The 25183-nt window shown below is 39.1% G+C and overlaps 1 protein-coding gene across 2 annotated transcripts; it reads left to right on the forward strand.

Annotated features, from left to right (window-relative positions):
- Nucleotides 1-940: 940 nt before the first annotated feature.
- On the forward strand, nt 941-23006 carry LOC109053847 (NACHT, LRR and PYD domains-containing protein 3-like). 2 transcript variants are annotated; one of them, XM_042754720.1, is made up of 6 exons: nt 944-1147; nt 2804-2973; nt 3928-5769; nt 6232-6405; nt 14657-14827; nt 22391-22994. In XM_042754720.1, exons 2-6 carry the CDS (start codon nt 2825-2827, stop codon nt 22758-22760), a joined length of 2706 nt encoding a protein of 901 aa, XP_042610654.1. In that variant the 5' UTR covers nt 944-1147; nt 2804-2824; the 3' UTR covers nt 22761-22994. The 2 variants fall into 2 exon arrangements, with proteins under 2 accessions (XP_042610655.1, XP_042610654.1); XM_042754721.1 differs by lacking the exon at nt 14657-14827 and having other exon boundaries at nt 941-1147; nt 22391-23006.
- The last annotated feature ends 2177 nt before the right edge of the window (nt 23007-25183 follow it).

Below are 25183 nucleotides of genomic sequence, written 5' to 3' on the forward strand. Positions count from 1 at the left end.
GTCACTTTTGATCACGTGTGAGTGTGACCCCTAAATAAGGAGCACCAGAGGGTTGAAAATAGGTCGCAATGAAACAATATATTAAGAGTTATGTATAAATGTGGATTTTAGATCCACAGGAAAATATCAAATACCTTCTTTGGTTAACGTTTTAAGTCAGGATAGATAGTTAACGTTAGCTAAATAAATACTACTTTATTTAACTACTACATAGTCAAAAGATACGTATCTAAAACAACAGATATAATGAAACAAACAGGGACTTAACGTGATATAGAGTCTATTTTGATTAACGTTCAAAAGAAAGCTATTATTCAATAATAATAATAAAAAACGATAAAGGTAAAACCCACTGATCTTGATTACACATGTGAAGAATATGTGTGTCCAGAGTGCGATACTTGTCTCTACTCTCCACATAGTAAAACTGACACCTGATGTCTTACTGGTGTTTAAGTTAAGAGAAACACTTGAAAAGTTTATCAGTTTTAAACGTATGTTCTTTTAATTCAGTTGCGAGGTCTTGCCATGACATATCAATCTTTTATTGGTCAGACCCAGGTCAGAGTTCACCAAACTTGAACTCTGGAGTAAAGCGAAACAATACTCACACACTCTTTAAAACGAGAAAATGTATAGCAGATAATTGTGATGTTTGTAATATAACCAAAAACATACTGAGTATGAAATAATGTGGTGTAAAAATATATAATTCAGAGAGGAATGCATTGCAACAAAATGTATGAGCTGAGTTTGCAAGGGATTCTGGGGATGGTTGAGAAAATGAGGGAAAGTAATAAGGCTCTATTTACTTTTCTTAAACATACAGGACTAGAGTGTAGAATATAAATAATGTAGTATAATATAATCCCCTTGTTTTTTTTTTTTTTTTTTTTTGAAGTGCATAAATCCCTGATGTTACCGACTCCGGTACAGTAGGTGGCGGTATGCACCTGGTTAAGTTGGTTGCAATCCACCAACAAACCCAGAGAGAGAGTGAAGGAGAAGTGCGAAGGAACTTCACCTGAGCTAACATTTCCCCTCTTCCACATTCGCATGTGAATGGAAGTAAATGGAAGAAATACAAACTAAGATGCCATTTCAGACTGCTGTAAACCAAAGCTTACATGTTTTATCATAATTATTGGTGAGTCCAGTAATGTTCTTCACATTATTCTGTGGTGTTTTCATATAAATGTCTAGATGATGTGTATGTTTGATATATTTTACTTAAAAACTCTAGTGCGGCCTATCTTAAGGCACAATTAGTTCACGTTTATTTGTACCGGTCAGAAAATTAACCACGTTTTACCACAGCATTTGCAGTAAAATCATATAACAATAAAATCAACCATGGTTTAACAATAATTGTTGTAATATAGTAACTACAAATATATAATCATATTCTTACTATTGTATTTGCAGTAAAACCATAGTAACTACAAAATTCACAGTAATTTCAAAACCTACAGTGGTTACTAGAGTATTATTAATACAAAATTACTATAGTAGAACCATATGGCATCAAAACCATGGTTTGAACCTAAAACATGGTTACTTTAGTCTATAGTCATGGTTATTACAGTTTAACTATAGTAAAATCATGGTTAACTGTCATATAGGTATATGTACAGTGCCTGTCACAATACTTATTTTGAAGCAGCTTAACAGAAATTCTAATGGTTACAATTGAAAAATAACCTTTGACAGGCAGAAGTGACGAAGACTCAAGCAGAGGAAGACCATCTTCTGAAAACAAAATAATGTCCATATGACAGTAGCTCAAAAATTAACAATATTTTTATTTATTCTCTAAAAAATAAACCGAGATAACTCGGCACACGATAAAGGGTAAATATTGTGAGGGTGGATCCAAACCGGAAAGGGTGTAATCTCTAGTAACCTTGGGATGGGTGTCCCAAGATAGAAACAGGAAAACAATAGAAGGATTAGCAAAGCTGCTTTTCATATTTCAGACAAAAGATGAACTGGTTAGAAGAAGCAGTATGTGAATACTTGGCAACAAGATTTATTTATTTTTTGATTAATCCAGTTTAAACTAAAATAGTGTCTTAGCCCTGACCATTATCAGAAAGGCTATTCAAACGTTTAGTAACAAAAAAGCTCTTCTTCCTTTAGTGCACTTTGATATATCTGCGGTTTTATCAATAGTCCAGAGTTTTATGACCTCATTACAGGCCAAGTATTATAGGTCATGTTGCCTGTTTTTTGCTTATTATGCTGTTATCTGGTTTAGTCACAGTCAGATTTTTTCTAGATCCCTTGGTAAATGTTTTATTTGTGTTTAGTTATCAGTGAACAGACACAATCTGTATAGATTAGACTACATACATATGCAATAGTATCATGTAAGTGAGAGAACAGGCCATCATAACTTTAATTTGCACAAATATTTGTGGTCTGTAAAATTTCTTACATCTTTGAAAGAAGTCTCTTCTGCTCACCAAGGCTGCATTTATTTGAGCACAACATAAAAACAGTAGTATTGTATTACTTGTATATTGTATTGTTATATTACCATTTGAAATAATGGTTTTCTGTGTGAAGATATTGAAAAATGAAATGTATTCCTGTGATGCAAAGCTGATTTTTCAGGATCATTACAACAGTCTTCAGTGTCACATGATCCTTATCATTATTTCTAAACATTATCAATGTTAAAAAACTGATGATAAATATGTGTGTTAACCATTTCGCAATTTTTTTGTGCGATATTTCAAGTTAAATTTGCAACTTTGGATGGAAACCCGTGAAATTATTAATTGAAATTTTTTGTTCTTAGTGTTTTGAGAATCACAGGAGAATGAGTCTCTATGAGAAAAGAGAGGAGGGTGATGTTGATCACTACCAAAACCAGGAAGCAGCAGAGGCCGGATGTGTGTCTGTGAAGAGTGATAAATCCATGGAAAACGCCCTGAACTATAGTAATGAAACTGTGGACTTTAACCCAAGGTAATAACCAGAACTCGATACTAAAGATAAGAGACAGAATTATAACTTAAACATCAGTAATAAAGAGAGATCATATGATTTAATGATGTTTTGTTAGTATCAGACAGCATCATGTCCGCAATTCAGCTGTGTGTGTCTATAAAGAGTGACAGTGACTCAAGTATTTTGAATCCTTTCACCTTTTCACCAATGCTAAATTTGATTTGTCCAGTGACTGTTCAAAGAGTTTAAACAACATCATTGTATCAGTGCAATGGATTGTCATCATCAGTCACATTTACATATTTATAAGTCAGCCATTATTTGGAACAAGATTGTTTCACGTGCTGAGTTTTCTGTAAAAGGCGTTATTATGCATATTGATCTGTTTTTGTTGCATTTACACTATTTTACACTATTTTTGTCACTAGCATGTGGTGTTTAGAACCTTTCAAAATAGAGCTCATTGGCTGTAGAATGATTTATCACTTAAAAACTCTAGCTCTCACCTGAATATGAATTAATTTCACCCATCATTGCCATCACCTGTATGTCATTAAAGGATTAGTTCACCTCAAATATCCTCCTTATTAGAAAAAAAATATCACTGTGAGTAAATAATGACCGTATTTTCATTTTTGGATGAACCATCCCTTTAGCAGCTTCTTTCTTAATTGTGTTTCGTACTTGATGTCAAGGGTAAATTATGGAACATTAATTTATAAATACACAATGCTTCACGGTTGAAACAAAGATTGAGATAAATTTTAACTGTCATTTGAACAATTAAGCTCATTCTGGCTAATCTACGCCAGTTTCCGCTCAAAATTGTATATTGATAAACTATTTCACAATAAACTGTTTATTGTGTCTCAACTGGTTGTGAGAATGGTACACGTGGCTTTACTAGAAGATCTTGCTGCTAATACTCATTCATTATTTGTGTTGTTGTTCTTGTTTCTGCTGTGTGGTCAGAGATGATCAGACTGGAGTCCTGCAGCAGGATTCTGTTCAAAAAGCAGATGATGGACTACGGAGAGCCAAAGACCAACACAAAATCAGCATGACGAACACATATGAGAGCTTATTTGAGAGGAACAGAATCTACACACAACTCTGTATCATACATGGAGAGAGTGAAGGGGTGAATGAAGAACATGAGGTGTTGCACAGGGAGAAAACACCAAGATTACAAGACACTCAAATCAACTGCAACAACATCTTTAAAGACCTACCTGGACCAGGACTTGAGAAGAAAGGCAAAATAAAGGCAGTTCTTACCAAAGGCATGGCTGGAATTGGAAAAACTGTCTCTGCGCAGAAGTTCATACTGGACTGGGCAGAGGGAAAAGCCAATCAGGATGTAGATTTCATGGTTGTGCTTCCATTTCGAGAGCTGAACTTGATCCGAGATCATCAGTACAGTCTTCACAGACTTCTGCTGGACTTTCACCCTGAACTTCAAGATCTGAACTCAAAGATTTTTGAGGAGTGTAAGGTTGTGTTCATCTTTGATGGTCTAGATGAAAGCAGAATTACGCTGAAGTTTTCAGACAGTGAGAAAGTTTCAGATGTTACTGAGGTTTCATCAGTGGGCATGTTGATTTCAAACCTCTTGAAAGGAAATCTGCTACCCTCTGCTCTCATCTGGATCACCTCCAGACCAGCAGCAGCCAATCAGATCCCCTCCAAATACATCAACCGTGTGACAGAGATTCGGGGATTTGATGATCCTCAGAAGGAGGAATATTTCAGGAAGAGGATCAGTGATGAGCATCAAGCCAGCAGAATCATCTCGCACATTACAAGAGTACGAAGCCTCCACATCATGTGCCACATACCCGTCTTCTGCTGGATCTCATCCACTGTGCTACAAAAGTTCCTAAAAGAAGATCTGAGTGCAGAAATCCCTCAAACTCTGACTGAAATGTACATCCACTTCTTGCTCACTCAGATAAACATGGGAAATCAAAAATACAAAGAGAGAGATCCAGAGAAACTCCTGCAGTCCAACAGAGAAGTGATTGTTAAACTTGCTGAAGTGGCTTTCAAACAGCTGATGAAGGGCAATGTCATGTTCTATGAGGAGGACCTGATTGAGAGCGGCCTAGACGTCACTGATGCCTCAGTGTATTCTGGGATTTGCACTGAGATCTTTAAGGAGGAATCTGTGATTCATCAGAGGAAAGTCTACAGCTTCATCCATCTGAGCTTTCAGGAATTTCTAGCCGCTTTGTATGTATCTTACTCCCATGTGATGAAGAACATGGAGCCATTACAGTTGTTTCTGGATGATAAACATGAGAGGGACAGACCTAAGAGGAACAGATACAGATCTAAGAACATCTCTTTGTTTCAGCTACTAAAATTAGCAGTTGATAAAACTCATCAGATTCAAAATGGGCACCTGGATCTTTTTCTGCGGTTCTTGCTGGGCATCTCACTAGACTCCAATCAGGAACTCTTAAAGGATCTACTGCCACAAACAGAGAACAACTCAAAGATCATCAAAGGATTTATGCGGTACATTCAAGAGACAATCAAGAGAAATGACAATCTTTCAGCCAACAGATCCATCAATCTGTTCCTCTGTTTGCTGGAAATGAATGATCAGACTCTGTATCAAGAAATTCAGGAGTTTGTGAAATCAGACAAACACTCAGATATGTATCTCTCTTTTGCTCACTGCTCAGTGATAGCCTATGTGATTCAGACGTCAGAGGAGGTGCTGGATGTGTTTGATCCAATGGAATACAAAACAACAGAGGAGGGTAGATGGAGTTTGATACCAGCTGTGATAAACTGCAGAAAAGCCCTGTGAGTATTTATTTGTAGAGTATTCATAGTCAGTGAGGTAGTTTAGGTATAGGGTAGATTATGGTTGTAGAATATGGCAATGCAGAATAAGGCATTAATATGTTCTTTACAAGTACTAACAAACAACCAATAAATCAATAATATGCATGCTAATTAATAGTGGGAATTGGTCCCTAAACTAATGTGTTACTCATATTAGTTTCTAGTTCAAACTCTAACTAATGCATCAAGCAAATCATACCCTGTTCTAAATTTATTTAAATACAGAAAAGCAGTTGAAAGCATGCTGAACAGTAGATAGTAGAAGCACAGCATTGTGATAAGGTGTTTAAAACCAAGTTGGCAAGTGCTAATTTCACATCCTGACTTAATTCAATAATAGGTTTTAATGTTCCGTCATGCAATGAATACAGGAAACATGACTTTAAACATTCATCTTCTCATTGTCTTTTTGTATTATAGACTTGCTAGATTGCGTCTTTCTATTCAGCAGTGTGACAGTTTGTCTTTGGCTCTACGATCATCAAACTCTTGCCTGAAACAGCTGGACCTGAGTAACAATAACCTGCAGGACTCATCAGTGAAGCTGCTTTCTACTGGACTGAAGAGTTCACACTGTCACCTGAACATACTGAGGTTTGACTTCCACATAAGCTACCTTTATACATGAAACCCAGTAAACTGCCATATTGGCTTGGCATGATGGCTCAGCAGATAGCACTCTTGCCTCGTAAGGACCTTTCGCACCGCAGGAAACTTTTCATAGTACCAGAACTAATTGTGGAACTACCCACTTTTTGGCGTTTTCGCACCACCAGACCTGGGTGCGATTTTAGTACCGGACTGCCTTTTTCGAGAACCAAATTAGCTCCTACTCTGGAGCAGGGTCTAACCAGCACAACTGGTACTACCCGTGACGTAAGTAGACATTGATTGGCCAAACGCGTACGAAAACGCCCTCACCCACCATGATTTAAAATGCCATGTAAACATACTGTAAAAATTGCGTCAACTTATTTCGCAAGTTTGGAGAATAGCGATAGATGGATGGACGCTTAAGTGCAGGCACTTGTAGCAAATGTAGCACTGCCTGTTGTCGTTGGAGATTTTTAGTTCTCATTTCTGTTCTTTCAGTTGCTTTACGTATACGTCAACATTCCATGTCCATTATTGTGAAACCCACGAGACACAACAAAAACACAGCTCCGATCACAGCGTCCTCCATCCTCCTGTTGTTAAGGTTGTTCTGCTTTGTTTCCATTGTTGAACACTGCGCACAAATGACGTTGCTGTCGACCAGCTAGTACACCTAGTACACACTGTCGGTGCGAATGCAACCCTTTAAATGGTACTGGGAAATAGTTCACTTTAGTACTGTACATTTAGTTCTGGAACTAAAGCGGTGCGAAAGGCCCTATAGCCAGAAGGTCCCATATTCAAGTCTAGGAGGCATTTCTGTGTGGAGCTAGCATTTTCTCAATGGCATGTTGCCGTGAGCTTTCCTCATATGAGTGTAAATAGTTATATATCTGTGTGTTAGCCTTTTGTTGGACTGATCATCTGTCCAGGCTGTTTATGTGCTTTATGGTCCAAGATGCTGGCACTGATAGCATTTCATCTTTCTGTTTAAAACATTCCGCTGACCTTTAACAGATCAATGCAGAAGTGTGAAGTTCCCTCTGGGACCTATCACCTCTATTTTCTAAAGAAATCTAACTAAAATTTAACTAAAACTAGTTCTGCCTATAGTGTACATACACTTCACATATTCATCTGTATAATATGTTCATAGTACACCTATCTGTATATCATGCTGATAGTATTTAAAATCTGTAAATTTTGTCCATAATACTTATCTGTATAGTTATTGTACATATTGTAGACCTTGTATATTCTGTACTTACTGCTTATTGCACTTCTGGTTAGATGCTAACTGCATTTCGCTGCCTTGTACCTTACATGTGCAGTGACAATAAAGTTGAATCTAATCTAAAAATCTAATCTAATCTAAAAATTTTCCTGGTTTTAAAAGTAGGCCTAAAATTTTGTGCCTATATATTAATATGACTTATAGTAATAAGTATAATCTTTTATAATTGTTAAAGAAAAATGTTATTAAATACTGTTAAATAGAAATATTACTGTTGGAATGGCACTTTATAAAAAAAAAAAAAAGTATGTTATTGTCATATGTGATCGATTAACATATAATTATCAAATATCTTCAGAGAGAAGCACCTTGCGCAGAATGTGTTGCTTTTTTAAATACACATTATAGGAATCTAAAAGTCACAGCATGTGCAGAAATTGAGCAGCATTTACTACTGATACTGTGCATATATTTATTTACAGGGTTTGCAAAATTTAAAAATCCCTGGTAGCCCCTCGGCCAGGTACTCCTCAGATTTTAATAGCCCAAAATGAATTTAACTAGCCTGTATAAAAAGACCCTTTTTAATGTATAAAAAAATATTATATATTAAAAAATAAAAACAATAAAGTAGTCAAACATATTGTCAAAACACAAATATCAAGGAAGGTATTTAATTCACTAATTTACAGGGTATATGCAAAATTTTTAAAAGAAAATGTATGGCTTTTTGTGATCCTTAAAGGGATAGTTCAACAAAAAATGAAAATTTAATCATTAATTACTCACCCTCATGTTGTTCCAAACCTGTAAGACCTTCGTTCATCTTCGGAACACAAATTAAGATATCACAGACAAAACACAAAACATCACTGACCCTCCATAGACCGCATGGGCCTTACCCTGGTCAAGGCACAGAAACGTAGTAAGGGCATCGGTAAAACAGTCCATGTGACATCAGTGGTTCAACGTAATTTTACGAAGTTACGAGAATACTTTTTGTGTGCAAAGAAAGCAAAAATAATGACTTTTTTCAACAATCCTTCTCCTCTTTATTTCGTCTGTCACGGAGCAGTATTGTTTACACACAGAGGAAAGCACTCGCATGCGTTATGAGACTCTCCACTATGGCGAAGCTGCAGCAGATGGGATGAGGAGGAGAAAATTTGTTGAATAAAGTAGTTATTTTTGTTTTCTTTGTACTTCCAGATAAGGCTTAAGGCTGATTTATACTTCTGTGTCGAAACTACACCGTAAATTGTGCGTAGTCCGTGCGTAGCCTGACGTACACCTCTCCAAAAATGTTATAGCTTGTCAAATCTATGCGGACCGCAAGAGTTGTGATTGGTCTACTAGTACCCCTCCATCTGTATGTATTTGAGTCTTGTGTTTTTTGCTCTTTAATATATTTTAATGTTACACCTTCTTATTCAAAATAAAACAAAGTAAAGAACACGTGACTTATCATTTATTATAAAATGTAGCATTACATCACTTTGTTGTTCACGACAAACAGTTGTTCTGTCATGGTACGTTACAAGTCCTTCTGGAGATTGAAAGAATACCATCTTCTGCTGTTCCGTTGTCTCTTTTTTGTAGTTTTAAATAAATGATCTGTTCTTTGATATTTAATTGCCACTGTCACAGCTGAGGCTTCCCCAACAAGCTGCTTCTTCTTCGGCTTTTGTTGTGATACTGTGGATTACACAAGCAACATGCCCGTGGACACTGCAGACTAGCGGTTTGCATGTGTACTGCACGTCGACGCGGACAACAACGCAGAAGCATAAATGAAAACCGACGCACAGCCTACGGCATAGAGGCTACGGTGTATATGTCCGATGCAGAAGTATAAATCAGCCTTTACTGGAGATGCTTAAAGCATGATCAAACTACTGCAAATTAAAAATGAAACTGAAAAATGAAACTGCCATCTTGTCTTGAAGTTGAACAGATTCATATTCATTAATAGTGATGTGCGATAAACTTTTCTCAACATTGTTGATGACACTTTCACTGTTGTTGTTTACATGGACAACTTTTATTTATATCTAAATGAAATAATTCTGATTTCTATTGAATCCGAACTTAGTGTTTACTTGAACATTAAATAAAGTGATCAGGTTCATGCATACGTTTATGTCACAAGTGTATGGTTCTGTTCTGGGCGAACTCTATGCAGTCTGTCCATGCAGCCATATATATTATACATTATAAATATATTTATTGATTTATTTTTGTTATATAAAAAAAGAACAAGTTAGCAAATTACAAACTGTAAGACAAATGCGATAAAGATACTAATTAAATAAACTCTTTTTTCAAATACAGTAGGTTTATTTAACATGTATACATTAATTTAACATCTTTTGATGTTTGGTTAACATTAATGACACAGACAGGAATTTATTTAGGCTGCTGTCCCTTTAAGACATAATGCATGTAATATATACTGAACAAATGAACAGACTGCATGTTACTTTTCATGTTCAACACCGCAGTGACAACAGAGGCCACTAAAAACAACTAAATATGCTAGGGCTGGGTAAAACAAAACAAAAAAAATTCTCAATTTTAATAGATTCTCATTTTTATGAAGTAATATCGATTCTTAAATCCCAATCTTTGCTGTTTTCAGTTGATGAATGAACAGTACATATAGTGTGCCTTCCATACAGTAAATCGCAATGGGCTAAGCTTTGTGCTTTGTTACTTTTGATATGAAACAGTCTCACATTTCAAATTCTGTCAATTTTATTAGAAAATTCAAGCAATAAATACTGTTTCGGTGCTCTTTAGATCAAGCGAAGTGGCAGCGTGTGAACTGATCATTTCTTTCGCTTTACTACTAGTGGGTACTTGCTTGTGCATAATCAAAAGAGAGACGGTTTTGTTTTTGTTCTGGAGCTGATGATCCCATGCTCTGCTGCCACACTGGAATGCACTCACCACCAACTGGACACGGGTGGGAATTACAGTTACAAATTATAATAGATCACTCTCAGTGTAATCTGTCAAAGTGATGGACAGCCTTCAGATTTTATTAGTCAATTACGGAAAATGTTTGGTTAATGCGACCTCTGACTGACACATATCTGGTATTCACTCACCTGTTTATGTTCACTTTAGCAATAACTGACTATTTATGTGAGACACTCCACACGATAGACATTTTGACAACTGTTTGTATTTGACAATTCAGGCACAAGGAGAACTGATCGTGCGCCATTTGAGAGAACTGTGATCGCGCGCTTCTGTTGTGTGTCATTCAGCATGATTCCGCCTGTTCCACCTTCACTAACTGCAAGTTAATCGATAACAAATTGTGATTGGATAGTAGTTTATTCTACTACGAGCTTGGCTGCCTTTGATTAGGCTGTTCTTGCGTGACAGAACAGTACTACTGCTTGCTCTGATCACCCAGTCATAAAAACATTTAGAAATATGGGACAAAACATGATTTTTTTCTTAATAAGTCAGGACACTAAAAATAGAGCTGAAATACGGGACTGTCCCGGGAAAAATGGTCACCCTACGATGAGTGAAAGGAGAATTTTAAAATGACAGTCATATATGACACTTAATTCTATAAAAACAATGGCTCATTTACGGCTCACACGTCATTACGCCATATGTACATCATTGCACACTGTAAATGAGTGGGTACATTGATACTGACATCATTTTGTGGAAATAACTCTAATCTACAAGAATCAGTACTCAAAAGTCTTGTGAACAGGGTTCGTACAAATGGTTAAAGTTGAAGAAAGTAATTTGAATTTTCTTTGCATACAAAATGTATTCTCGTAGCTTCATAAAATTACTTTTGAAATAGCTTCTAACCTGATATAAACTCACCTCCCTTTGATTTTCTAATGATCGTGATGACATTGATTAGTATGTACCTTGCTGTCTAAATGTGTTCCGGGTCATAGGTCTTCTAACGACATGAAGGTATAAAAATCACCTCCCTTTGATTTTCTATGATGATTTATTGATGACACATTGATTACATTCAGGGTGTATTTGATTAGGGTTATGAATTAAACTTGCTTGTGCTGAGGCTACTTTTATTTAATATTAATGACATTGATTAGCATTCCTGATTGTATTTGATTAGGGTTCGAATTAAACTCTTTCCTTGTCCAAATACCCACACTTGCGGTCTTTGCACTTGACCACCAGGCTACTTTTATTTTATTATTATTTTTTTTTTAAAGATTTATTTTTTGGCATTTTTGCCTTTAATTTTGATAGGACAGTTCAAAGATGACAGGAAGTGAAGTGGGAGAGAGAGAAAGGATGGGACTTGGAAGTCACAACACCCAAAGCGCAACGGTGCTGTATGTCGATACCCTGCCCACGAGGCTGTCAGTGCTGACACCACTTGGCTACTTTGACGTATTTCCTGTATTTGGCCCAAGTGTTCAAGTGAGGATGAAGACCACAAATGTGTGTAGAACTTTTCATTACCTGATAGGACACACTTGTAGTGCTGTAAAAATGCAAGTGTTTACATATCTTTATTTTTATTAAGAATACTTTGCATTTTAAAATCAACTTCTGAATGTCTGTTGTTCAGTAGTCCCTATGACATGACAAAGTTTATTTGTGGTGCTTATAATCAAGTGATAATAAGCAGTTACAAATTATGTACAAAATAAATATCACCACTGTTCATCTTTGCACCAAGAAGATGTGCAACACTTTGTTTTTCTACCAAATTATAAGTTATATTTAATTATTATATTAATATTTAACTTCTCACGAGATCTTGGAAAAAGTCTCACACAAAACATGATGCATGATGGGATACAATAAACCTTGAATAGCGCTCCTGAGCAGTGTGGATTTATTGTGCAATAAGGGCACAGTGCTTTGGTGTTTTCAATGCTGCCTTCACGTGCTATCGGAATTATCGTAAATACAAGTTTCCTAATCAGAAATTGGACATGAACGGCCTCACAAGTCGTATTTACTACTGGGAAATTCCTAAATAATATTGATACCAGAGTTTCCAAGTTGGGCGGGTCATAAACTCTCAACATGAAGGGGACAACCATTGCTGCTCTCAGTGCTGTTCTCACAACAACTACATCTCTTTATCTTGTTGCTAAAGTAGTGTATTTATAGGCTCTCTCTTTGGCTCTCAACGAAGGCGGTCGCATTTTCTCTCCCTCTCCTCCCCCTTACCTTCCCTGCTTTGCTTCTCTCATCTCGTCTATGGTCTTATACTTTGAGAGACTCTCTCCGCACTGCTCTCCAAACTAAAAAATCATGGATTTGATCAGCTGGTCTCTCAACGCAATTGACACCATCTTCTCGACGAGAAGCTTGGGTTCGGAGGAACCTGACTGCCCTGCCGGGACGTTCGCAGCTGGCTACACGATGGACGCGTGGGAGAGGTGGCGGGTCGTGTGTCTGGTGGCTCTTTCCGTGGAGGACATTGAAGATATATACCTATTCGGAACCATGATAACAGGTCTTCTGCTGATTGGATTAGGCATTGCCCTGGTTTATGGAGGAATTCAGAGACTATAACAGCTGTCCAAAGGCTCACAAGGCTGCCCGTCATGATTTAAGCAGTTGGCAGAGCGGTCAGCACTGAGACTAGGACTATTAACTGCAATATGGATAACATCACGGAGAAGCTCACGGCTTTGCAAAGGCAAATGGATCGCTTCGGAGACCAGAATGGACTAAGAGAGTAGTCGTGTAAATTGGAATGCGGCTACTTGCCCCAAGACCAAACAATCCCAATCTTATCTGCTTTTGGCTCCCCTCAACCAGCCAAGGCTGCTGTTGGAACAACAACTCCCCCGGAAGAGCACTGCAGTGAGACGCTCTTGCATTCCTCCCCCCACTTCCACAGACACCTGTTGATTGTTGACTCTGTCTGGGACCTGATCAAGGCTGTCTCCATGGCAACTTGCTGTGTATCGCTATGACAATCCTGCGGACTGAGGCACCTAGATTTGATGCGACTCTCCAGGCCTACACATACAAGAACTTTTACATACATACAAACATACATACGCACATACATAATAGATATGCATTCACCCCCCACCCCCCATCCCTTGCCTTCGCCGCTTTGTACCGCCAGTCTGACAAGCGGGTCTGTGACCAACGCCGAGAATGGCTGCAGGACCGGATGGCTGCTTGCCTGTGCTGGGTTACCTCCACCCCCACTCCCCTCCCCTGTTGCAAGTCATGTGTTTTTCATGCTGTACTGATTATGTGCTTATGTTGGTGAGGTGTTTTTTCCTGTTCCCACACTGTACTCCCTACAGGAGCATAGTCTGGGGGTTGTTTTTTTCCTCCTCCCCTCCCTCATGTTATGCTGTATTTCTTCCTTAATTCCCTGTCTTCCTGTCCTGTCTACCCCCTTGTCATATTGTATGTATGGACAGGTTGATGGCTAATTTCGCTGGTACCTGTGACCAGTGACAATAAAGGGCTACTACTACGACTAGATATGAATGATCATTTGAAGCATATTGTATGTTTTATAAGCAGTGAAATAAGCATGTATCTGACCAAAATTTCAGAATTGTCAGCAAACTGCATGTATAGCACAGTGAATGTTTATATGATTGTCAACCAATGGGATGCTACATTTTATTCTTTCCGACATTAAAGCACTTGAATCTGACAAGCTCGTAATCACGACTTCATAACTGGGAAATATGACATTTCTGATAGGACGTGAAGGCAGCATAAGACCTGGGACAGTCTTGCGCAATTACTTCCTGTCGCACGCATGCGCTCAAGTCCGAGAGTCCCAAGACTGCAAGTGTGGGTATTTGGACAAGGCATCTGCAGGAAAGTGGATCTTGTGGGGCAGAATAGAGGATCTCTGCTTTAAACAATACTTTTTAATAGTTTTTAGAGACAGGGTAATTGACATCCATTTCTTATGTGATCCCCATTCTCAAGTTACCACAACTGTCATCCACAAAATACAGAAAACATTAACCATCCATCTCCTCATTACACTGTCATTCTCTATTATAGACTTGCTAGATGTCATCTGTCCCATCAGTGCTGTGAAAGTTTGTCTTCAGCTCTTCAGTCATCAAAATCTCTTAAAGAGTTGGACCTGAGTAACAATGCCCTGCAGGATTCAGGGGTGAATCTGCTTTCTGCTGGACTGAAGAGTTCACACTGTCAACTGAACATACTAAGGTTTGACTTTCACAATGACATATTTATGTATGTGACACACCAAGCAAAGTCCATTGCAATCAACATTGATTATATAATGGGTGGAATGTTGTTCCTACAATACACTACATTCTAAAAGTGCCTATAGAAATATACCTGTGAAATCCTTTTGTCACATTACACCCTGGAAAATAAAATAAATTGAGTCCAACATTTTTGAGCTGCATGTACACATTTTAACCCTCATAATTTAAGTAAAAATATAATTAAAAAAAATTGTGGAGGATTTTAAAAAATTAATCAGTGAAATGCCTTGTTTGGTAAATTGATCATCCCCTTAGAGTATACCATTATAAAATTGCTCAGGTGAAAGCAATCAACTTCCAGATTAAACACCAGGCTAATTGCCCCACCTGACATCAATAGTAGTGGTGTTGATTACATCAGAATAAAACAAGCTGTTTCTTGAAGATTCCACTGTTAGTAGTGCATGGTATGGCAAACAATTAACCATGGTTGGGAAAGTGCTTTCAAAAGATTTCTGGGATAAAGTTGTAGAAAGGCACAAGTTAGAAGAAGTCAACAAAAACATTTCAAAGAATTACTGTTAAGAGCATCATTAAGAAGTGGAAAGCATATGGCACCTATCAACTATCTCCCAGGCTTTACACAAATCTGGCCTGTATGGCAGGGTGGCACAAAAGAAGCCTTTCCTAAAAAAGTTATACAATCGTGGCACAAAAGAAGCCTTTCCTAAAAAAGTTTGACACTCTTGTTTGTATACAGACTGTCTTGTTTGCCTTATGCAAAAACACATTAGGAAGAGTCTGATACATTCTGACAAAAGGTGCTATGGTCTGATGAGACCAAAACTGACCTTTTGGAACTGAACTCGAAGCACTATGTTTGGCGAAAAGCAAACACAGCACACCACTGAAAACACACCATACCTACTGTGAAGTATTGTAAGTGTTTCTCTTCAGCAGGGACTGGGCGATTGTTCAGGATTGAAGGGAAAATGGGGAGGGGGCAAGGTTGGGAAGGAGTTCAGCTTCCTGACAGCCTGATGGATGAAACTGCCCTTCAGTCTGCTGGTCCTGGCCTGGAGACTCCACAGTCACCTCCCTGATGGCAGCAGTCTGCAGAAGCTGTGTGATCTGCGATGCAGAGGGCTTTGCAGGTGAGACGGGTTCTGTAAATGTCCTGGAGGGAGGGGAGAGAGACTCCAAAGATATTCTCAGCTGTTCTCACTATGCGTTGAAGTGACTTGCAGCAGGACGCGTTTCAGGCGCCATACCACACAGTGATGCAGCTCGTCAGAATGCTCTCGATGGTGCCTCTGTAGAAGGTGCACATGATGAGGGCCTGGGCACTGGCTCTTCTCAGTTTGCGGAGGAAGTAGAGACGCTGCTGTGCTTTCTTGGCTAGTGCTGCGGTGTTGTCGGTCCAGGAGAGGTCCTCTGTGATGTGCACACCCAGGAACTTGCTGCTGCTCACTCTCTCCACAGTCACACCATTGATGGTCAGAGGAGCATGTTGAATGTGCACTCTCCTGAAGTCAACAACAATCTCCTTCATCTTCTCCATGTTCAGAGAGAGATTGTTGTCACTGCACCATCTGGCCAGGCAGCTCATCTCGCTCGACTTGATGTGGTGCAGACTTGATGGTAGTCATTGAAGCAGAATGGAGATGCCTTCATCAGGATTGGAATGATGGTGGTAGCTTTGAAGCATGTGGGGATAGTGAAATGTTGAAAATGTCTGTAAAGACATCAGTGAGTTCCACTGCACAGTCTCTCAGTACATGTTCAGGAATGTTGTCAGGACCCAGAGCTTTGTGTGCATTGAACCTGCTGAGGGATCTCCTCACGCTGTCCAGGGAAAGCGTCATCACCTGGTCGCCGGGAGGAGGTGGAGTCTTCTGTGCAGTGGTGCTGTTTTGTGCCACAAAGTGAGCAAAGAAGGTGTTCAGCTCGTTCAGCAGGGAGATGATGCCACGGGATAGGTTGGCCCTAGCTGTCTTCAGGCAGATCTCATCTCCAGCTCTGAAGGCAGAGTTCCGCGTCTTCAGGAGTCAGTAAACCTCCCCTGTCATCCACGACTTCTGGTTGGCCTGGACAGTGATGGTCTTCATCACTGCCTACATCACCAAGTGTATTGCTGATGTAACAGTGACAGTCTCTGAGTACTCTTGGAGGTCTGTGGTGTTATTGAAACAGAAGAAACAGATAAGGACAGCAGTTTGTAAGTGTTTTGCCTCGTTTCCTCATTAGATCACTGCGTGATCGTCGTTGCTAGGAAAACTTCGCTTTATTTACTGCGTGTCTTACACTGGTAAATACGTGCTGAAGTGGCGTTTGGTTTTGCATTTGCCTATCGCAGGACTGACCAGTTTTGTTCTGCTAAATAGGGAGGCGTTACTAGCTGACTTCAATCACAGGTAATCAGGCAATTATATAAAAGTGGTAAGTGTCACCGCTGCAGCGGTCGCGGCAGCCCTCGTGTGAAGCCTCCTCGTGTGAAGACCAACGAGTGTAAAGACCATCGACTCTACCTGCGTGACTCCACCGAGCAAGGACACCAACAGGGCACTTGAGTATTGCCTTTTCCCCTTCAATTTTTGTACAGCTTGTCCTCAAATACTCATTTTGGTCACTTGTAGTCACTATGTGCTTTCAGATCTCTACTATCACTACTAACACTCGGAGAGCACGCTATGTACGTCGAAGGAAGGCCTGCCTGACAAATCTAAGGCCTGTCTCTCTGACCTCTACTACTACGCTCTCTATTCCAGTTGGTCTCTGGAACTGCCAGTCTGCTGTTAACAAAGCAGACTTAATTTCTTCTATTGCTACTCATTCCGGTCTCAACTTCATGGCACTGACTGAGACTTGGATCAAACCTGAAGACACTGCCACTCCCGCAGACCTCTCCACTAATTTCACTTGTTCCCACACCCCTCGTACGACTGGGAGGGGTGGAGGTACTGGTCTCCTTATATCGAAAGATTGGAAATTTGATACGGTTCATTTGAATCGCATGCTGTTACTGTAACCCACCCTGTTAAAACCCACCTTGTGGTCATTTATCGTCCCCCAGGTCAATTAGGAAACTTCTTGGAGGAGTTGGACGTGCTGCTATCAAACTATCCTGAAGATGGTACTCCTCTGGTACTGCTTGGTGACTTCAACATCCACCTAGATAAACCCCAGGCTGCTGACTTCAACACTCTGCTTGCCTCATTTGATCTCAAGCGAGTGTCTACTACAGCGTCTCACAAATCAGGCAACCGACTGGACCTCATCTACACGCGCTGTTGCTCAGTGAACAACACTTTAGTTGCTCCACTGCACACCTCAGACCACTTCCTCATTACTGCTAACCTAGCACTTACTCCTGAAGCGGCACATGCTCCAACGCAGGTCACCTTTCGACGGAACCTACGCTCACTCTCTCCATCTCGCCTATCCTCTGTGGTTTCATCCTCACTTCCTTCACTCTCACAGTTTTCAGCTTTGGACACAAACAGTGCTACGGACACCTTTTGCTCCACTCTAACCTCTTGCTTGGAGAACTTTTGCCCACTGTCGTCTAGACCAGCACGCACCACCCCATCTGCCCCCTGGCTGTCCGATGTTCTCCATGAACATCGCTCTAAACTTAGGGCTGCAGAGAGGTAATGGCATAAATCAAGAAACTCTACCGACCTCAGTGTGTATCAGTCTCTCCTCTCTTCCTTCTCTGCAAACGTCTTCACTGCTAAAACATCATACTACCACGACAAAATTAACAACTGTTGTGACGCTCGGACACTTCAAAACCTTCTCTTCTCTTCTCAATCCGCCTCCACCTCCTCCTCCATCGACTCTTACAGCTGACGACTTTGCAGTTTTCTTCACAAATAAGACAAGAACCATCAGTGACCAATTCTCCACACCGCAGACTGAGGATAACTTCACAAAGACTAATGCACACTCTCTCTCCTCCTCTCCACTCTCAGAGACGGACGTTTCCAAACTTATCCTGTCCAGTCATCCTACTACTTGCCCACTGGATCCGATCCCCACTCACCTCCTTCAAGCGATTTATTCTTCAGTCATACCTTCACTTAATCACATTATCAACTCCTCTCTTCACTCTGGAACATTTCCCTCAGCATTTTAGTAGGCTCGGGTAAGCCCACTGCTGAAGAAACCATCTCTAAATCCAGCACTTCTAGAAAACTACAGACCAGTATCCCTTCTTCCACTCATTGCAAAGACACTTGAACGAGCTGTACAGAACAACCTCCTGGACAGCAACCAATCTGGCTTCAAAAGCGGCCACTCAACTGAGACTGCCCTGCTCTCGGTTACTGAACCCCTGCGACTGGCAAGAGCAGCTTCAAAATCCTCAGTACTCATTTTGCTGGACCTGTCTGCTGCTTTTGACACCGTTAATCACCAGATTCCACCCTCAGATCAAAGATGGGCATCTCTGGAAACCGCACTCCAGTGGCTTAACTCCTGCCTTTCTGATAGATCCTTCATGGTGTCTTGGAGGGGTGAAGTTTCTAAGTCACAACAACTTGCTACTGGGGTTCCTCAAGGCTCAGTACTTGGACCGCTTCTCTTCTCCATCTACATGACGTCATTAGGATCTGTCATTCAGAAGCATGGCTTTTCCTGTCATTGCTATGCTGATGACACTCAACTTTACTTCTCATTCCAACCAGATAACCCCACGGTAGTTGGTCGCATTTCAGCCTGTCTGAGTGACATTTCTAGCTGGATGAATGACCATCACCTTCAGCTAAACCTTACTAAGACTGAACTGCTGGTGGTTCCAGCTAACCCATCGTTTCATCACAACTTCTGGGTTCGTCAACCATAACTCCTTCCAGGACAGCCAGAAACCTAGGAGTTGTGATGGATCATCAGTTAAGCTTCACAGACCATATTGTTACAATAACCCGGTCCTTCAGATTTGCCTTATACAACATTAGGAAGATTAGACCCTTCCTGTCAGAGCAAGCCACCCAACTTCTTGTCCAAGCTCTTGTTCTCTCCAGACTGGACTATTGCAATGCTCTCCTGGCGGGCCTTCCTGCATGTACTATCAAGCCTCTGCAACTGATCCAGAATGCAGCAGCAAGGGTTGTCTTCAATGAGCCAAAAACAGCTCATGTTACTCCTCTCCTCATCAGGTTACACTGGCTACCAGTAGCCGCTCGCATAAAATTCAAGGTACTGATGCTTGCCTACAAGACGACCACTGGCATGGCGCCAACATACCTAAGCTCATTAGTTCAATCTTATGCGCCCTCCAGAAGTTTGCACTCTGCAAGTGAACGACGCCTTGTGGTGTCATCCCAAAGAGGTTCAAAATCACTTTCACAGACTTTTTCCTGGACTGCGCCCAGCTGGTGGAATGACCTCCCGCTCAATTTGAACAGCTGAGTCTACTCATTTTCAAAAAACATCTAAAGACTCATCTTTTTCACCTGCAATTAACCAACTTATACTAGTACTTACCTTTTCTTTTTCTTGTCTATCATATTCTTAAAAAAAAAAAAAAACCTGGCTACGTGTTCTGTACTAGACTAACTGAGACTTGTCATAGCACTTGTATACCGTTGTTGTTCTCTTGTTGATCTGATTGTTTCTATTGTTCTCATTTGTAAGTCGCTTTGGATAAAAGCGTCTGCTAAATGATTAAATGTAAATGTTATTGTATGTGGCAGCCTGCTGAAGAGCCTCTGATGACCCTTCCAGCCACACTTGTATTTGTTTGTGAACTGGTTTGGCAACTTTAATGAGCGGTCTGTATGCAGGCATTAGCATGACAGTGATGTGGTCTGAGGCACCAAGGTGGGGGAGGTGTAGGGCCTTGTAAGCTCCTCTCTGGGTGGTGTAAACAAAGTCCAGAGTGTTGTTTCCCCGTGTTGAAAAGTCAATGTGTTGGTGTATTTTTGGGAACACACTCTTTAAATCTGCGTGGTTGAAATCCCCAGCTAAGATGAGAAAAGCATCAGGGTGTGCTGTTTGCTGCTCACTAATGTGCTGATACAGTTAATTTAGTGCCTCGCTCCTGTTACTGTTGTTGAAGCTGGGAGGGATGTATAAAGCAACAAGCATTATGGCTGTATATTCCCTCGGTAGATAGAATGGCTGACACTTAATAATCATAAACTCCACCAGGGGTGAGCAGTGTTTGGAGACCACAACAGCATCGCGGCACCACCCATCATTGATGTAAATACAAAGCCCGCGGCAGGGGGTCTTACCTCGCTTGACGAGAACTCTGTCAACTCGAAAGCATGTCAGCTGATCAAGATGAATAACGTAGTCCAGAACGCTGTTGCTAAGCCATGTTTCCGTAAACACAAAAACACAACAGTCTTTTACAGTCCTCTGAGTTGAGCGTAGTAGTCAGATGTAGTCTAGTTTATTGTCCAAAGTGCGTACGTTAGCCAGTATGATGGTGAGGATAGATGGCTTGTGTGGGTTAACCATTAGCCTAGCCCGGATACCTCCGCACTTAACCTTACTCTTCTTCTTCCTCTCACGCCACTTGTGATGGAGTAGGCCTCCAGAGCAGACTGAGATCCCGCAGCTCTTCGGCGTGCGCAGAGTTTAACTCTAAAAATGTGGTTCTGCTGACATTGAGCAGAAACTTACAACTGTATGTGCACTTAAAGACAGGTAGACGTGATGAAGACGTACAAAACACTGTGACTCAAAAAACAAGAAAATACCGTTCTGACGGAAGAGAGAGAAGCCTCAGCATGTGCAAGCGCCGCCATATTGATAGTGATGGGACTAAATTGCAATGAAGCATACAGCATGTATATGCATGTATATACAGTATACAGCATGACAGTGTGTTTTTGCAGAAATATTACAACTTGTCCATATTAAATATTCTTGAAAATAATGTGGTATAGAGAGAGAGAACATTGAAAATAAAACATTATAAAATATGAAATTAAACTATGTAAAAAAAATTACAAATTTATCTTAAGTTACACTTTCCAATAATGAGTCCCTTTTGCCCCTGGAGATAATTGAGTTCTAACACAGATCCTACAGTAATGCATGAGTTTGATGAATGTTAATCAAGAAATAGTGGTGAAAAGTCATGTAATAGGAGACACTCTGGGGTGCATTTTCCGAAAGCAACTATGGTCGCAAGTTCCGTCATTACCAATAGTGCTCAATGGAACTTACCACGATAGTTAGCTAATGATGCTTTAGGGAAACACACTCCTGATTGGGTGATCCACAAATGACAAATGATCTGCAAATCAGCATGAATTATGCAACTGGAGGTAATGGAAGGACTATTTACAAATAAACAAATCACCAGTAGTGGACCCAGTACACAAACCAAATACTTGGGTTAAATATAACAATGATTTAAAATGTAGTGACAAAAGTTCTCAAAATAAAAAATCTGGTAGAGTACAGATACTTAAAAAATGTACTTAAGTACAGTAACAAAGTGAAAAAACTTTATTGCTGTCTACCACTGCAACTCAATTGCAACTTAAACCAATCATGATGTAAATCATCTGTTTTGATGTTGCTCTATTTTTCTGTTTAGACTGGTCTTCTGTAATCTCACTGGTCAGTGCTGTGAAAGTCTGTCTTCGGCTTTACAATCATCAAACTCCCAGCTTAGAGAGTTGGACCTGAGCAGCAATGACCTACAGGATTCAGGAGTCAAGCTGCTCTCTGTTGGATTTGAGAGTCCAAACTGTCAACTGAACATACTGAGGTATTTGAGAACACAGATAAATAATGACTCTAATAAAACTAAACGTCACTTAAGTTCTGCTCGTTACTTCCTGTGTGCTTGTAATGCCTGGTCCAGTGTTTCATTGGACTTTTTATATTTTGGGTTAATACTGATACTTGTCCAATGGTCAATGATGGTAATGCCAGTGTTTTTAGCACTAAGCACTAATGCATGAGTAATCAATATTCACTTTGGACTCTTGTTAAGTTATTTTTATGTTCTGATCTCTGCCTCAGTCAGTTAATACCTCTCAAAGACAACCAGCAATGGAAGTGCCTTAGTTTTCTTTTCTGATGTCAGTGTAATATATAAAACTGTAAGAAAATACAAGAATGGAAGTGTATACAATTATCCCCAGCAACAGCAAGTCTAATTCACAAACTATGATAAAAATAAAAAAATACACAAAACATAGTAAAGATAATCAACAAGTTCAAAAACATTTTAATTATTGAATGTATTAATTTCAAAAACAAACCAGCAATGCCTTCAAACTATCTGTAATCATGTAACAACATCAGTTATGGTACCATACTTCTTCCCTGAAATATAGTTAAATTAAATATAGTTGAAGGGATAGTTCACTCAAAAAAAAAATTGGATAACACTTTATAATAGCGGTCAGTTGTAAGACATTTATAAGTGATTAGTTAATGATTAACTAATCTTTTACAAAACATGACTATGCGTTCATAAATGATTAATAAGTGATAAGTTAATATTTTTATCTATCATTTGTAAATTAAGTTATAAACCATTTAAAAGTGATTAGATAATGATGAACTAATTATTTACAAAACATGACTATAAGTTCACAAATGATTATTAAGTAATATGCTAATGATTTACAAATATGTTGTAAGTTATCTTAAAAAAAGCATATCATGAAATAATCAAACAGATCCTTAGTAAATGGTTAATAAGTTACTAGTTAATATATTATAAATCACTTATTATTCATTGAAATGTTAACATTGTACTATTGTCTCAATAAACATTTGTTAATCATGAACAAATTATGATCAAACCATGCCCAAAAATGCAATTATGCTAAAACATTTTTTTTTTAAAGAATAATAAATAATTTGCTTTCAAGTGAATAAATGTGTAAATTACTTACAGTCAGGGGATTCCAGTGGTTGTGTTAAACCCTTTCTTTCATCAGCACGGACTTGTGTTCTGTCTGAAATGTGTGTGGGATCTAGTGACAATGTGAACCGGTTTTACCCTACACTGAAGACCACATCAGGTGCACAGCGTTAAAATACTCCATGTGTGTCATAGAAGACATCTGTCTACACCTTCACCAGTGAGCCTTTACATTGGAGTACACACTACAAAGTTTTTAAAACCTGTTGTGTAAATGTATGAATAAATCATTTACAAAGCTTTCTGCATCCCCTAATCTAAAGTGTAACTCATCACTTGTCACTTGTAAATAACCAGTTCAAAACCACACCACATCCCAAACACAACACACAACACAAACATAAAACAATTATATAAATATTACAAAAATTATTTAAATTTTTACATAAATCACTACAAAAACAACGTTTCTTTTATTGCACATTCCAAGTAATATCAAACAAACTGCATTACATATTAAAAGATTAATAAAAGCAAAAACATAAATACAGTAAATTTACAAAATTAAAGTTAATTGAAAGTATGTTTTGTTTTACATATTAAAAGTTTGATTTTAGCCAAAGCAGATAACTCCAACACTCGTTTTTTTTGGCAAAAGCAGATAACTCCACATTTCATGTTTTAACCCTCTGGAGTCGATTAACGCGTATACGCGTTTTGGGGTATTTTCTCCTGATAAACCCCGAAAAGAACTTAAATTACACTTTCAGTTTTGATCATACAGATAAGAGCAATACATCAGCCGAATCTGTAAAGGGTCTACTTTTTTTTTGTATACAGACATAATAACAACAAAACTTATTGGCACTTATAAAATAAAGATAACAAACAAGGAGTGCTGTCTGCAGCCTTTGTCTGCGCTCATCTTCAGTTACAAATGCGTCATTAAAATGAAACTGTAACTCAGTGAATACTCAACGAAGAGACATGAGAGAGATATCTATAGAAAGCCTGACATGTCTACTTTTAAACTAAACAAGTGCTGCTGAAAACAACTATTCTGTTATAAAGTAATCCATATGAAAACAACGCGATGTCCGTTTCACGTCTCCCTTCATTATCTTCTAATGCGACCACGCCCCCCCGCGCCGAGCGAGCTTTTGAGATTCAAATGTTTCACTGAAGCGCGCGGCTTTTGAATACGCCCCACCAACAGAAGACAACTCAGCGAGATTGTTCTTCAAGTTTTTTTTATTTTACTGTTTTGCTTCGCGATGAGAGGAATAAGACATAATTCACCCCAAAAAGATGTGATGTGGTTGAGGATTTGAGATTTGGATTTCCTCAGAAAAAAGAATGAAGCACTTTATTCAGCAGAGATCATAAACATGAGTAAGTCTCTTTTTATTTATTTATACTGTATACTTGTACTAGTTTTCACATAACGTGTAAACATTTTACTAGTTAGACTTTTTCCAAAGACTTTTTCCAAACTATAATTCCTGACTA

This window comes from Cyprinus carpio, unplaced genomic scaffold (genome assembly GCF_018340385.1).
Source record: "Cyprinus carpio isolate SPL01 unplaced genomic scaffold, ASM1834038v1 S000006585, whole genome shotgun sequence".
Classification (NCBI taxonomy): domain Eukaryota; kingdom Metazoa; phylum Chordata; class Actinopteri; order Cypriniformes; family Cyprinidae; genus Cyprinus; species Cyprinus carpio.

Coding starts and splice junctions, on each gene's coding strand:
- LOC109053847 (XM_042754720.1), top strand. CDS start 2,825: ATGAGTCTCTATGAGAAAAGAGAGGAGGGTGATGTTGATCACTACCAA. Junction 6,406..14,656: donor TGTCACCTGAACATACTGAG/GTTTGACTTCCA, acceptor TCTCTATTATAG/ACTTGCTAGATGTCATCTGT. Junction 14,828..22,390: donor TGTCAACTGAACATACTAAG/GTTTGACTTTCA, acceptor TTTTCTGTTTAG/ACTGGTCTTCTGTAATCTCA.